General features: G+C 54.3%; 2 protein-coding genes across 2 annotated transcripts; both read left to right on the plus strand.

Moving 5' to 3' along the window:
- Positions 1 to 1058: 1058 nt before the first annotated feature.
- KRT36 (keratin 36) lies at positions 1059 to 4484 on the plus strand. Its single transcript, XM_004599150.2, has 7 exons — positions 1059 to 1496; positions 2127 to 2209; positions 2448 to 2604; positions 3072 to 3233; positions 3328 to 3453; positions 3591 to 3811; positions 4135 to 4484. The coding sequence occupies exons 1-7, from the start codon at positions 1059 to 1061 to the stop codon at positions 4307 to 4309; spliced, it is 1362 nt and encodes a 453-aa protein (XP_004599207.2). The 3' UTR covers positions 4310 to 4484.
- A 3780-nt stretch (positions 4485 to 8264) lies between these two features.
- On the plus strand, positions 8265 to 11299 carry KRT35 (keratin 35). The gene is made up of 7 exons (XM_004599081.2): positions 8265 to 8735; positions 9175 to 9257; positions 9420 to 9576; positions 9658 to 9819; positions 10067 to 10192; positions 10654 to 10874; positions 11152 to 11299. Exons 1-7 carry the CDS (start codon positions 8265 to 8267, stop codon positions 11297 to 11299), a joined length of 1368 nt encoding a protein of 455 aa, XP_004599138.1.
- The last annotated feature ends 3304 nt before the right edge of the window (positions 11300 to 14603 follow it).

Consider the following 14603-nt stretch of genomic DNA (forward strand, 5'->3'; position numbering starts at 1 on the left):
TGCCGTCTTACCCTCCAGGGCTAGAGTGCCGTGCTGGGCAGCTGGACAAACCTCATCTCCAGCAATCACACCTGAGCGCTCAGAGCTGGGAAAGTTTGCCGGCCACAGCTGTGAACCATCACCACAAGGTGCCCTCTTAATTGTCCAACTTCTCCAGTTTTCAGAACACATTGACTTCTGCTCTCATCTGCATACCTGGAGCAGGTAGCACAAGGTGGTGATCCACATGGCTGTACCGAGGATTCAGGGGATCCCAGGGAGAAAGGGATCTGGTCAGCCTCTCAGGGACCGACAGCAAATCCAGCTCCCTCCTGGTCTCTTACACAGGTGCAGGGTCCTAAGGCTTTGGGTCATCCTCTGCTGCTTTCCCAGGCCATAATCAGGGAGTTAGATGGAAAGTGGAGCAACTTGTATGTGAACCAGCACCCAGATAGGATCCCAGCCCTTGCAAGGTATCGATTTAGCCATTGAGCCATCGTGCTGGGTCCATTTTTTTTCTTTTTTCTTTTTTTAGAACTCATTCTGAACCTCAGTTTTCACACTATTGAAATAGCAACTTCAGTCACCTCCAAGGATTGTTGTGAAGTACAGTAGCTGCCAGCTAGGCACAGAACGGGTGCTCCACAGTGGCCATGAAGAGTAGGGAGTGGCACTTGGAGGACATATCAGGCTCCCTTGGGGAAGGCAGAGGCAGGACCTAGATGTCATTTGTGGGGCCACTCCTAACTTTTGGGATCTGGCGCATGGATGCTTTGAAGTGGCAATAAAATGCAATGTGACAGCAGCTGACAGTACTGACTTAGCAAACTGAATTGAACTTTTTTTTTTTTTTTTTTTTTTTTTTTAACAAGGCCAAGCTTTCTGGATGGGTAGGAAAAATCCCATTCTAAGGAGATTAGCTCTCTGGGATAGCAACAGGTGTTTTCAAGAGCCAAAGATGCAAGATGTGACAACACCCCACGGAGTGTGTATATAAACCCCCGGGGAGGCCTTGAGAAGCTAGAGTTGGAGCTCCCGGTTAAGCTGTGGTTAAGCTGTAAGCCTCCTCTACTAGTGTCATGGCCACCCAGTGTTGCGCCTCAGCCTTCTCCACTGGCTCCATGGCGGGCCTCTCTCAGGTGTCCCCCATGCGGTCTGTGGGCTCCTGTAGGGTCCCATGTCTGGCTGGTGCCGCAGGGTCCCCGACTCCCTCTCGGATAGGCCTCTCTGGCTTTGGGAGTTGCTTTCCTGACTCCTGCCTGGCTGCTGGGTACCAGTCCTCGGGCTTTGCTGGGTCAGGAGGCTGGTTCTGCGAGGGCTCCTTCACTGGCAATGAGAAGGAGACCATGCAGTCCCTGAACAACCGCCTGGCCAACTACCTGCAGAAGGTGCGGCAACTGGAATGTGACAACGCAGAGCTGGAGAGCCGCATCCGCGAGTGGTGTGAGACTCAGATCCCGTACACCTGCCCCGACTACCAGTCCTACTTCAAGACAGTTGAGGAGCTCCAGCAGAAGGTGATGGGGACTCAGTCTCTCTCCAGAGGAGCAGCCCAGAGTCTGAGGGGTGGTGTTGGGGGTGCACCTGTCTTACCCCAATCCCTTCCCAGAAGGAACTATGGCTTTAGGGGATTCCCCTGGCAGGACAAGCTTTTCTCTCTAGGGCCTCAATTTTCCCCAGTCCTGGGTTATTCTTCACTTCCTCTTGTTGTCTCACCTCTAGGAAGGGAAGGGATGTTGGGGCAAGACCTTGCTGCATATAGCACTGTGCCCAACGCTCTCCTACCTGCTGGCTTATTTATTCTTCATCTTGGGGAGATGGGTAGTACTGTACTGGTTTCATTGAACAGATGGGTAAGCTGACTTCTCAGTGGCCCAGCAGCGTGTCAGTGATCACCCAGGCTGAGTGAGTTATGCAGCATTTCCAGGGCCACCTGCAGGCTCTGGATACCAGCACAGTTGGCTGTGGGTGGCGTCCTTGGGGTGCTCCGGCCATACCCCCTGTGGGGAGAGTCTTTGTTATGGGCTGGAAATTTAGCTGCTATTGTATCTTAGAAACGTGGCCTCTGTGATTTGGGCGTCCCTACCCACTGACCCCCTGCATTCTTTGAGCCTTCCCCAGCTCACACAAGGCCTCTTTTTCCTCAGATCTTGCTGGCCAAGTCCGAGAATGCCAGGTTGGTCCTACAAATTGACAATGCCAAGCTGGCAACCGATGACTTCCGGACCAAGTGAGTGGGCTTGCCCAGAGATGGGTCCTTGCCTTGGGTACAGCGGAGGTGAGCATAAGGCCAGAGAGTGGCTGTCAGTGAGAAAAAGGGGCCCAGACTCGGGATCCCTCTAGGATCACAGGGGAGACCTACCTTGCCTAGGATCATGGGTCAGCTCCTGTCACTGTCTGTAGGGTGAGGAGCCCTGTCTTTGCCTGGTTTCCTTTGTGGCGGACTTGACATTGTTATGTACCTGCAGGTACGAGACGGAGGTGTCGCTGCGGCAGCTGGTGGAGGCCGACATCAACGGGCTGCGCAGGATCTTGGACGAGCTGACCCTGTGCAAGGCTGACCTGGAGGGGCAGGTGGAGTCGCTGAAGGAAGAGCTGCTTTGCCTCAAGAAGAACCACGAGGAGGTGAGACTGGTTGACCTGTGGCTGCTTGAACTCTCCATCCGGCTTAGGAAGCCACTGCTGGGCCTTGAGCTCCCTGTGTACTGGGAACTCTGGAAACATTTGCATTTCATGTTCCCTTCATTCCATCCTCCCAAAACCCCAGGCCACATGGTCTACTGTAAACTCCATTCTACAGATGAGAAAACTGAAGTACAAAAAGAGTCCACCTTCCAGCCATTGAAGCCACATTTCCTTTTGGGCTGGAGAGCATGGATGACCATAGCTCTATTTGCCTGGTGTTCATAGATCTTGCTAAATTCTCTCCAGTTCCCGAGAGATGGTTGGTAAATGCTCATGAGCAATTTGAGGCTTGGAGAGGTCACACATCCTAAATTATGTTGCCCAGCTGGCAACTGGGGGAGGAGGCAGCTAGACCCCAGTCCAACATCCTTTTCTCAGTCTTATGGCATTTGGTGTCTTCATTACAGGATGTCAGTGTGCTCCGCGGCCAACTTGGGGACCGACTGAATGTGGAGGTGAACACTGCACCTCCTGTGGACCTCAATAGGGTCCTAGATGAGATGCGATGCCAGTATGAGGCCCTGGTGGAGAGCAACTGCAGAGACTTGGAGACCTGGTTCAACACCCAGGTGGGGCTAGGAGAGCCCAAGCCTCTGGGCTCCTGGGGAGGGGCTGCCCTTCACAGTGGCTTCTCTGGCTCTGACTATGCTCTGCATGTTGCAGATGAAGGAACTGAACCAGCAGGTGGTGTCCAGCTCGGAGCAGCTGCAATCTTGCCAGACAGAAATCACTGAGCTGAGACGCACGGTCAGCGCCCTGGAGATCGAGCTGCAGACCCAGGACAGCATGGTGTGTGGCTCCCTGAGCTGTCGGCCTCTGCACACAGCTCTCATGAGGCCCCTTCACAAGTGATGCTCAAGGCTGTGGGTGTCTGGGGAGAATTGGAATTGCTTCCCATAGGCAACTCCTCCTTTTCCCCCTTGCAGCGAAGTTCGCTGGAGTCTACTCTGGAGGAGACCAAGGCCCGCTACAGTGGCCAGCTGGCCCAGATGCAATGCATGATCGGCAATGTGGAGTCCCAGCTGGCTGAGATCCGCTGTGATCTGGAGCGGCAGAACCAGGAGTACCAGGTGCTGCTGGATGTCAAGACCCGGCTGGAGTGTGAGATTAACACATACCGGGGCCTGCTGGAGAGCGAGGACTGCAAGTGAGTGGGGGATCCTGGGATCTGGGCCGTAGGGCCTCAGGGACTGATTGCTGCCCAGCTGAAGGGGAGGAAACCAAAGCCACTTGGGGGTCTCCTATCTGCTGGCTTTGGTTAGAGCTGGATGCAAGCTCCTCCCACATCCAGCTGGGCGGGGAGTTCCTGGTCTCCATGTGCATCCAGCGGCTCCACCCTCCCCACCTTGGGATGGTCCAAGGCCACTTGTTGCTGTCCTGCTGCCTTGCTTGCCCTGCTCAATCTGTTCAGCATGTCTCAGCCAAATGCCCAGGTGCCCATGGCAGTCTGTGTGATGTCATGTTCTCCAGGCTTCCTGCTCACCCTTGTGCCACGGAATGCAAGCCTCCCGTCACAGCCCCTCATGTCTCCTCTGCACCCTGCACCCCGAGTGCCCAGGTCAGCACCCAGGTCTGCAGCATCACCGAGCAGATGCAAGATGCCAAAGCCATCTCTAGGGAGCAGCTGCCGTACCGCCCATTGTGACCTATGACCTGTGACCTGCGAACCCCTGTGGCTCCTTTCTCTGGAGAGACCCTGTGTCTCCCCCAACTTCATTTCCTCTCGCCTCCCCCTCCCCTATGCTTGATTGTCTTTGCTGATAAAAATCCTCATGTAGTGTTTCTGGACCTGGCAGTGCCTTCCTGCCATGCAAACCAGACTTACTCAATAAAGTGCATTCTCTTGGCATAGCAACCTCCACTTTGACTGGCTGTTGATTTCCATTTGATGTGTAAGTGGGGGTGTCTGGTCAGGGTTTGCTGTACCTAGTAGGGGTTTGGTTTCTGAGAGAGTCTGGACCTTGCCCCATGTACCAGGTACTTGACACTACTCATGAATATTCAACTACCTGCCTGACAAGCCAGAGAATCAGCAAACACACCTCAGAACTTGTGGGGAAGACACATGCAGGCAGAACCGAAATGTCTTGCTCTGTGTCCAGTCACATGGTATGATCTCTCTGATCTCAGCAGGCTCTTCTATGAAAGGGGGCTGCCATAAAGCTCTGAGGGGAACATGCACATTCAGTGCCCCAAGAATGGCAGCTGCCTGGAGTTAGGAGCGAGGACTGAGCTCTTGGCTCAGCACAGGGCAGGATGCTGGTGTTGGGGTGTGAGGAGTACCTCTCTGGGACCATCCTGAGACCTGGGTAATGGACCTGCAAGCCTCAACTTCAGAGTCCACTCAGCCCTGGGCAGGAGCATCAATCTACATGGTTCTCACCCCTGCCTTGCTCTGGGGGCCCTTTCCACTCCCCTCCTTCTCTAGTGTCTGTGACTTTGGCCTGAGGTTCAGGGTTGGGATGGGTGGTGCAGGGCATGCATGGAGAGTGTCACCCTCCTACGAGGGCCCACTCTGTTCTCTGCTTAGAGTTTGGTTTGGGTGTGGCTGTTCTCCTGCACAGGACCCATCACTGAGTCCTGAGGGTAAGGAAAGGAGGTGGGACTGACATTGCAGGGGGTTTCCCTCTCCTTCCCTCCTTCTTTCCTACTCTTTTGCATGGTCCCTCCCCTCCATGGGCAATTGCTTCATTCGTACACTTATTCAAAAACTTCCAGAAGTCCAGCATTCTGCTTGACACTATACAAGTTTCAAAAGAAGGGTGAAGTCAATTCCTGACCTCATGTTTATTGGGGGACATAGGGCTTGGAGCTTTATGCAGGTCTCCCATACAGGTGGCAGAGGTCTGAGCATTGGACCATCTTCTGCTGCTTTTTCAGCTGTATTAGTAGGAAGCTGGAGTGCAAGTGGGGCAGCCAGGACTTGACCCGGGATGCCATTCAGGATGCTGGCTCACAGGTGCTGCATCACAACTCTGGGCCCACAGGTCTGGTCTTCGGTTTCCTTGTGAAGGTCAGGTGGGACCTTGGGTTAGGAGTTAACCAGTCTGACTGTGGGAACCTCCTGTAGGAGTGGATGCCTATCTGTGTGGGCTGATAGGGCTGTGCAAACACTGGTTTTGCACTCTCTGTGTGAGTAAGATTCTTGGTAGGTTTCCAAAACTTTGCAAACCTCAGTTCAGACACTTGCCTTGTAAGATTGTGGGGAGGACTGACAGGAGAGTGCTTGGAGAGAGATCAGCAAGGTGCTGAGTGCTCAGTTTCTGGCTGGTCACAAGGCTGTTGGAAGAGAGCATTCAAGGTTGAGCGGCACTGGGATCCCTTCTGGTTGGCTCAGGTGCAGGGGTCTTGCCAGGAGATCCACCTACTCCATCTCTGGGGCTCTGCAAGCAGCATGACACTTTTCCAGCTTTTGAGCTGTGTTTTCTCTGGGTTCACGTGGTCCAGGCTTCAGGTGACCCTTGCTGAGCCCAGAGCATAGCCTGCAGCTTGCAGCCAGGTGCTCAGCAAGGCTGGTCCTTGGCCCTGGGGCTCAGCTGTCCAAGAAGCAGAGAAGAGGCAGTTAAGGGGACCCTAGGTTAGTGATTGGCAGGTGTGGGTCATTCTAGGTCCCTGAGCATGGGAAAGGCACAGTGTGACTCATGGAATCATATCTGTGAGGGCCCCAAACATGCCCACCTGGCCCTGGGGGGGATGGTAGCCTGCATACTCAGAGCCCATCCATACTGCACAGTGACAGTCACTCAGCACTGCCAGTTTCAGCACAGCAAACAAGACTCCACTTGTGTGAGACTGACAGTCACAATAGTTACTGTTCTGAATGCTCCAAACACAAATCACGCTCCCTACAGCCTCAGGCAATGAGTATCTGATGTTCTTTCCATTTATAGAAAAGGAGAGAGAGAGGGAGGGGAGAAGAGAGAGAAAAAATATGAGGTTAAGTCACAATGGTTGGAGTGGCAGAGCTGGGGTCTGAACTTCCAAGTTCACGTGTGACTGCAACTCTGTGCTGCTTCTGCGTTGTCCCACACACCAGGGACTGTGGATCCCTACACCCCAACCTTGTACCCTGGTGACATCGAGCAGTCCAGGACCAGCTTCCAGAGCAGGGTGGAAGACAGGGTTGTGTTTGTTACTAGGTGGGTGCTGAGCCAGCCCTTGCCGTCTCTGAGTCCCGTCAGTGTCAGCTTCTGGGATACACTGAGCCTCTCAGGCTCACAGAGGCATGCTGTGGCTTAGTGGGACCTGGTGTGGGAGGACATGAGCACCGTGACTGGTTCTCCATTTGGGCCCAGCCTGGGGGTCACTCTCCTGATACAAGGACGTAGGAACCTAAGCGATGGGACAGACAGGAAGTCCCCCAGTGCTCACCTGCAACTCTCTTCCCACTCAGCTCCCTGCCCCTCTCCTCCAGCCCTCCCTGGTTTGCCAGATGGGACTTACCTTGTGTCTTGATAAGCTTTTAGGCATCGTCTTTGCTGTTGGCCTCCGCAGAGATCAATCTGTGAAGGTCTGGCTCTCATGCTCCCAGGGACATCTGTGAATTAAGAACTCAAGACAAGAGTGACAAAAGAAGAGAGTGTGTGAGATATTCCTTAAATGGCTGCAGTGGCTAGTTGGGCATCAGGCTGAAGCCAGGAGGCTGAAACTCCACCCAGATATTCCAAGTGGGTGCAGGGGTTCATCCTCTGTTGTTTTCCCAGGTGCATCAGCAGGAGTTAGATTGGAAGAGGAGTAGCTGGGACTTGGTCCAGTGCTCTGACATCGGCCAGTTCAACCAATTATAGCACAACGTTGGTCGTCTCTCCACTTCACCATTTGTGTAGCTAAAGGAAAGCCTCCTCCATCTTTTACCCAGGACCGGAAGACAAGCCTATCTAGACACAGAGAGAGCTTGGATCTGCTGCAGGCAGGTTCCTGACAAATAGTCTCACACCCAGTCAGATTTCATGGCAAAGAGGGAGAAGGCCGTGTTGTATCTAAGAGGACCAGCTGTCCCAACCTTCCCAGGACTGAGGGTTCTCCAGCCAATTGGGCTTCTGGCACTGGAACCGGAACAAGCCTGGGGAAAGCAGGAGAGCTGGTCACCCGGCCATAGTCAGAACCTTCTGTGTTTCCTCTGTCATAGGAACCTCTTTCCTCTACATCGGGCCTTGCTCCCCGTTCCTTGGCAGACAACCTAGCAGTCTTGTCTGCTCCTACAAAACGAGATTGTGATGGAGAGAGAGTTAGGGGCTTGGGGTTTGGGGACCGGGCTCCCATGCCTGCTTCCCAAGGCGGTTGAAGCCAGGCCCTGGTGACAGGCCCCTTTGAAGGGCTTACGGATATATGATCTGTTCCCAGCTGCATGTGGTCCAGGCCGGGAGTCACCACCCGGCCTCCCAACCAGCGGGGCTCCTGTTTTTATGAGGCCGGGAAATGTTCACGGGAAAACTAAACCACAGCTTAATGAGGGGTTCTGATGGAAAGTGGTATTAGCTTTTAATGAGAAGAAAGCTCCTTGTGAAGGTCAGCCCACGCCCACTGGGGCGGAATATAAATCCTGCTGCGTGGGCCACTGGTCTCCCAGATCAGTCTCTTGTGTCTGGGTGGCCATGGCCATGGCTTCCAAGTGCCTCAAAGCTAGCTTCTCAGCGGGGTCTCTCAAGAGCCCGGGCAGGCCCAGCGGGGGCTCTCCTCGCGTGTCCGCGATGTACTCCAGCAGCTCCTGCAAGCTCCCCAGCCTCTCCCGGGGCACGCGAAGCTTTTCGGCGTTTTCTGCAGGGCTGGGTAGAAGCAGTTACAGGGTGGCCAGCTGCCTCCCCACCCTCTGCCTGCCCGCCGGAGGCTTCGCCATCAGCTATGGCGGGGGTGGAGGCTGGTTTGGGGACGGAATGCTCACGGGCAGCGAGAAGGAGACCATGCAGTCCTTGAACGACCGCCTGGCCAGCTACCTGGAGAAGGTGCGTCAGCTGGAGCGGGACAACGCCAGCCTGGAGAGCCGCATCCGTGAATGGTGTGAGCAGCAGGTGCCTTACATGTGCCCTGACTACCAGTCCTACTTCCAGACCATCGAGGAGCTCCAGAAGAAGGTAAGGGGACCCGGGAGGCTTTGGCTGCCTGGGAACCTGGTGTCATTGATTGTGAAGTCAGAACATGAGACCCTTTGGGAGCCACAAAGCATAACTATTTGCATGTGTGGCCTCATGTGTTCCTTCCGAGAATCTAGTAGGGAGATGTCACAGCCATTGTGCAGATGGGAACACTGAGGCTCAGGCTGGTGTTATGACCCTGATGGCGGTTAGTGGAGCCTGACCCTGAATGCTAGTTTACAGTCTGACTAGTTGGGTGACCTTTGGTGCCACCGTCCCCTTCTCTAGGTTTTATTTCCCTCACTGTTTGAAGGTAAGGAGACTGGAATGTAGGTGCAAAGCAGGTTTCTAGAAGCTTCCTCCTACATGCTCAGGTGTGGAGACTTCCACCCACTTTCCCCACCTGGCATGCCCTGAAGTCCTTTCTCTATGTTTCCAGACCTTGTGCAGCAAGGCAGAGAATGCCAGGCTGGTGGTGCAGATCGACAATGCCAAGCTGGCTGCTGATGACTTCAGGACCAAGTGAGTGGCCTGACTCGCTGCTTGTGATTTGCTGGGGAGAGCTGGATGCTGGGGGAGGCTGGGACTCAGGGTTTGAAGGCCAGGGTCAGAACCCTGGAGTGGGACCAGACTTAGACGCAAGAGGGGACAGGCAGCTGCAGGTGCCCTGCTCTGCCCCTGCAGGTACGAGACGGAGGTGTCGCTGCGGCAGCTGGTGGAGGCCGACATCAACGGGCTGCGCAGGATCCTGGATGATCTGACCCTGTGCAAGGCCGACCTGGAGGCACAGGTGGAGTCGCTGAAGGAAGAGCTGCTTTGTCTCAAGAAGAACCATGAGGAGGTGGGTATGGGGGCAGAGGGGGTGATGGGCATGGGGGAGCAGCCAGCTGGGATGGTCAGCGCTGACCCCATCTGTGCACAGGAGGTGAACTCACTGCGCTGCCAGCTGGGTGACCGGCTCAATGTCGAGGTGGATGCTGCCCCTCCTGTGGACCTGAACCGGGTTCTGGATGAGATGAGGTGCCAGTACGAAACCCTGGTGGAGAACAACCGGCGTGATGCTGAAGACTGGTTCGACACTCAGGTAGATGCGCAAACAGCTTGTGTAACCACAGCACCTAGCAGGTGGCACAGCCATCGTCCTTGGAGCCCTGACTTGGGACTTTGTGTCCCTGCTTGCTTTTGGCCTCACTGTGCAGTTGTGGACCACGGCCATCCTCAGGGGTGCAATGCATGGGTTGGATGTATATATGTGTGTTGGGGGGAGTGATCTGGAAATTTCTTCTTGGCAGTGTTCAGACTGGGTTTTGTGTGTGTGCTCTGCATTGCAGACAGAGGAGTTGAACCAGCAGGTGGTGTCCAGCTCAGAGCAGCTGCAGTCCTGCCAAGCTGAGCTCATTGAGCTGAGACGCACGGTCAATGCCCTGGAGATCGAGCTGCAGGCCCAGCACAGCATGGTAAGGCCAGAGGAGCAGCTGGACAGGGGCCTGAAGCACAAGGTCCCAGCTCCCATGTTCTGACCGCATGTAGGCAGGAGTCAGGGGTCACGCTGGTGACCATCAGGGCTTGTCTGTGCAGAGGAGAAGGAAAATGGGGTGAGCTTTCCCCTACACGCCACCCTCAAAATTTGGAGCAACCAACAAGTCTGGGTGGCAGCTCCTCTGTGTGTGTAGGCAGATGAATCTTCAGTGCTTAGAGATGTCCTTGGTGGGTGGGTATTCTCAGGATCAAGGGCGGCTGCAAGTGTCCGGCTCCTCTTCATGGAGATGTCTGATGGTAGCTGTCCTAGCTCCGGGAGGGTCCCCAAGTGGCCGTTTTGGATTCTCAGGCCACACTGGAGTAGGAGCCCTGCGTTTCTTCCGTTCTCATTCTCTGCCCTCTAACCCTCCTCCTCCTTATGCCATCCCTGCCCACACAGAGGGATGCGCTGGAGTCTACCCTGGCCGAGAGCGAGGCTCGTTATAGCTCTCAGCTGGCCCAGATGCAATGCATGATCGGCAACGTGGAGTCACAGCTGGGTGAGATCCGGGCGGACCTCGAGCGGCAGAATCAGGAGTACCAGGTGCTGCTGGATGTGCGGGCTCGACTGGAGTGCGAGATCAACACGTACCGCGGCCTGCTGGAGGGCGAGGACTGCAAGTGAGTTGATGGCTGCCTGCGCCAATCTGGCCTTTTCAATGTCATGTGCAAAGTTACAGAGAGAGTCGTGGCCCTGGATTTTAGTTCCTGTCTTGTTACAAATGGTGGGGGGCTCCCTGTTTCCTCCCTGGGAAAGTGAGGGCAGGGTGCGCTTGTTTTAAAGTCCTTTGATTTTCTGCCTTGTCCTGGGATTTGCTCTGAGTTCTTAAAAACAGCAAACAGCACCTGGAAACACAGCTGACTTTTTTTTTTTTTTTTTTTTTTTTGCTCCTTCCAGGCTCCCCAGCAACCCGTGTGCCCCTGACTACTCTCCCTCCAAGTCCTGCCTCCCATGTCTTCCTGCGGCCTCATGCAGCCCAGGGGCCATTCGCGCCACCAGCAGCCCCCGCCCCATTTGTGTGCCCTGCCCAGGGGGCCGGTTCTGAGAGTGGCTGATCCTGTCTCAGTTCCTCCCTACCCCGCGTGGCCGCCCTGCTCTGACCCCTTTCTCTGTGCACAGCCCCTGCCATGGATGGGCTGAGCGGGCTCCCGACAAATGTTCGCCCCTTGGTTTCTCTGAGCCTCAAGCTCCTCATCATTTCTGTGGGTGCCAGGGTCTCTGCTCTCAGGCTTGTCTCTGGGTGTGTTCCAGCTGGTCCTGAAATGCAATAGTGGGCTTGATTTGCAGGACAATAAAGTGCACCGCTCTGGCTTCCCGTGTCTGATGTGCCTGATTTGTTGTTGGTTTTTCTCTCTGTGGGTCTCAGGGACAGGGAAGGCTCTTGGGCTTGACCTTGTGTGACTCTGGGGATGACAGAGTGACTGTGCTGTTGTCTAGGCATGAATAGAGGCCAGCAGTGAGAGCTCGTGCTTGGCTTGCCCCATGAAGATCTTTCTCCACCATTCCAATGTGGCGGCAAGCGTCCCAGCCCTCTCCTACTGTCCCTCTTGCGATGTGTAGGAACCTGGAGAAGGGGGATAAATCTGAGATGGGTACAATGTGAAGCACAATAGCCACTTAATTAACCCCATGTCACTGTCAGAGCAGAACATGGTGCCCCCCACCGGGCACTCTCACAGGTGTGCTGGCATCACAAACTCCCCTCCCCTACTGTAGCCCTTCTAGTTCAATGTGCCCCTTGACACGGTACATCCCACCCCAAGTGGGAGATGAGATGAGATGAGATGAGGAACTTCCACCCATGGTTCAGAGTGTCTCTGCGTGCTCTTGGCGCCTGAAGGCTATGGGATCTCCCAGCATCTTGGCCTGAAGTGACTTCCAGAGTGACTTCCCCTCAATAGACCCGGCAAATGTCAAGGTTATCAGTCCCAGTGGGAAAATGGGAAGGTGAAAGTCAGTTGTCCCCAGATGGCGTTGAGTCACTTACCGGGATGCCAATGCACCTGCTGAGGAACTAAGAGTGGCCAAGGTGGAGACCACACTGGTGACCAATCCTGGCCAAGGCAGGCCTGACGTGGTCCCTGTAAGCGTGCCTAATGGAGTTTGTTCTGACGTAGTCTGGCCTTTGGATCCCTGTAATGGAGGGCCAGGGCCCTCGGGTTCTCCCCTGTCCCTGGCTTCCTGTACCATCTCAGTGCGTTGTTCCTGGGATGTAGCTTCCAGCTTCAGTGATGGGAGGAATCACGGCATTGGCATAAGGATTACAGACAGAGTGTGGAAGCAGAGTGATGAGGGCCTGAGTATCACCACCCCCTCTCCGTGCATGAATGCATCAGCAATCCACAGGCCTTTCCCGAGTCTGCTTTCCTTCTGGGTAAAACAGAAAATGCAACACTCATACTGCTAAATTCCCAGTGCTCTGCCAGGCGTATGCTGGGTGTTTGCAAACTGAGCAGTGTGACTTCTGGCTGGGTGCCTGGATTGCCATGAGGGTGAGTGGCTACCTTTTCCTGCCCATGGCTTCATTTCTGAGGTCTCCCTCTAGGCAGAGGTGGCCAGGGTAAACCAGGCCAGTGACAGTGGATATGCAGCCACGCGGTTCATGATAAAACTCGGACTCTGACTATAGTCGGTGAGGAGGTCATGGTCAGCCGTGGATGTTGCCTTCCCCAGCACGTGGGCTCCAGAAACCTGCTCAGTGCAAGTCGTTCTCATCTCCCTTACCACAGTCTTTGTATCTCAATGCCCTTCCAGATCCGTCCTAGTGCTCTCCAAGATGGCACCTCCAGATGGCGCGTAACCCTGCCTCTCCTGGTAGTCGCTTCCTGTACGTGTGCCCTTTCATTATGACAGTGTTACCATGTAGTCAGGGGTCCTGGTCTTGCCTGCATGTTGGAAATAGCTGGAGAGCTTTACAGAAACACTCGCTTCTGGAGATAGTGGCAGTGATGGGGTACTGTGGCTTAAACCACTTGCCAGCTTGAGTCTCAGTGGCTCTGTTTCTGACCCAGCTCCATGCTAATGTGCCTGGGAAAGCAGAAGATAGCCTGAGTGTTGGTGTCTCTGCTGCCTCCGTGGGAGACCTGGATGGAGCTCCTGGCTCTTGGCTTAGGCCTGGCCCAACTCTGACTATTGCTGCCATTTGGGAAGTGAACCAGCAAGTGGAAGGTCACTTTCTCTCTCTGCCATTCTGCCTTTCAAGTATATTAAATAAATTTTTTTTTTTTTTTAGTAACATCCTTTTTTTCCTTTAAAGATTTATTTGTTTTTATTGGGAAGTCAGATTTACAAAGACAAGGAGAGACAGAGAGAAAAATCTTTCATCCCCTGGTTTACTCCCCAAGTGGCCACAATGGCCAGAGTGAAGCCAATCTGAAGCCAGGAGCTTCTTCTGGGTTTCCCACGCTGGTGCAGGGTCCCAAGGCTTCTGGCTGTCCTCCATTGCTCTCTGAGGCCATAATGAGGGAGGTGGATGGGAAGTGGAGCAGCTGGGACATGAACCAGTGCCCATATGGGATCCCTATGCCTTCAAGACGTGGTTTTAGCCACTAGGCTTTCATGTCAGGTCCAAATAAAATAAATCTTAAAAATTATTGATTTATTTTTAAAGATTTATTTTATTTTCATTACAAAGTCAGATATACAGAGAGGAGGAGACACAGAGAAGATCCTCCGTCAAATGATTCACTCCCCAAGTGAGCACAATGGCTGGTGCTGCGCCAATCCGAAGCCAGGAACTTCTTCTAGGTCTCCCACATGGGTGCAGGGTCCCAAGGCTTTGGGCCATCCTCAACTGCTTTCCCAGGCCACAAGCAAGGAGCTGGATGGGATCAGAACTGGCCGGGATTAGAACTGGCACCCATATGGGATCCTGGTGCGTTCAAGGCGAGGACTTTAACCGCTAGGCCATGGCGCCATCCAGGTCTCCAAAACAGGTGGCAAGGGCCCAACTTCTTGGGTCCCCTTCCTCTGCTTTCCTAGACGCATTAGTAGGGAGCTGCGATGTGGCTGCCAGAGACCTAGCCACCTGAGCCATCACCTGCTTCCTCCAGAGGTCTGCAGTAGCAGTAAGCCAAAGTACGAACTGGAGTCAGGACGCAAACCCAGATGCTCTCTGATAAGGAACATGGGCATCTCAAACCACCAGCCAAATGCCCACCACTGTCCCTCAGTCTTTTCTCTGGACTTCTTCTGTTTTTCTCCAAGGAGACAGCTCTAATTTTCTGCAGGGAATGGGGGAGGAGGAGGAGCTTGATCAGGCCCTGGTGTGCGCACCCATCACCCTGTGTAACTGGCTTCCTTTTGCTGGACCTCTTTCTTCCTTGTATCCTCTACTTCTCTGTATCATG

This window comes from Ochotona princeps, chromosome 17 (genome assembly GCF_030435755.1).
Source record: "Ochotona princeps isolate mOchPri1 chromosome 17, mOchPri1.hap1, whole genome shotgun sequence".
Taxonomy (NCBI): domain Eukaryota; kingdom Metazoa; phylum Chordata; class Mammalia; order Lagomorpha; family Ochotonidae; genus Ochotona; species Ochotona princeps.

Bases quoted from the DNA above. Each gene is read 5' to 3' on its own strand.
- KRT35 (XM_004599081.2), top strand. From the start codon at position 8,265: ATGGCTTCCAAGTGCCTCAAAGCTAGCTTCTCAGCGGGGTCTCTCAAG. The intron at 9,820-10,066 runs GTAGATGCGCAA...TCTGCATTGCAG, and splicing joins AAGACTGGTTCGACACTCAG to ACAGAGGAGTTGAACCAGCA. The intron at 10,193-10,653 runs GTAAGGCCAGAG...CTGCCCACACAG, and splicing joins TGCAGGCCCAGCACAGCATG to AGGGATGCGCTGGAGTCTAC.
- KRT36 (XM_004599150.2), top strand. From the start codon at position 1,059: ATGGCCACCCAGTGTTGCGCCTCAGCCTTCTCCACTGGCTCCATGGCG. The intron at 2,605-3,071 runs GTGAGACTGGTT...TCTTCATTACAG, and splicing joins TCAAGAAGAACCACGAGGAG to GATGTCAGTGTGCTCCGCGG. The intron at 3,454-3,590 runs GTGTGTGGCTCC...TCCCCCTTGCAG, and splicing joins TGCAGACCCAGGACAGCATG to CGAAGTTCGCTGGAGTCTAC.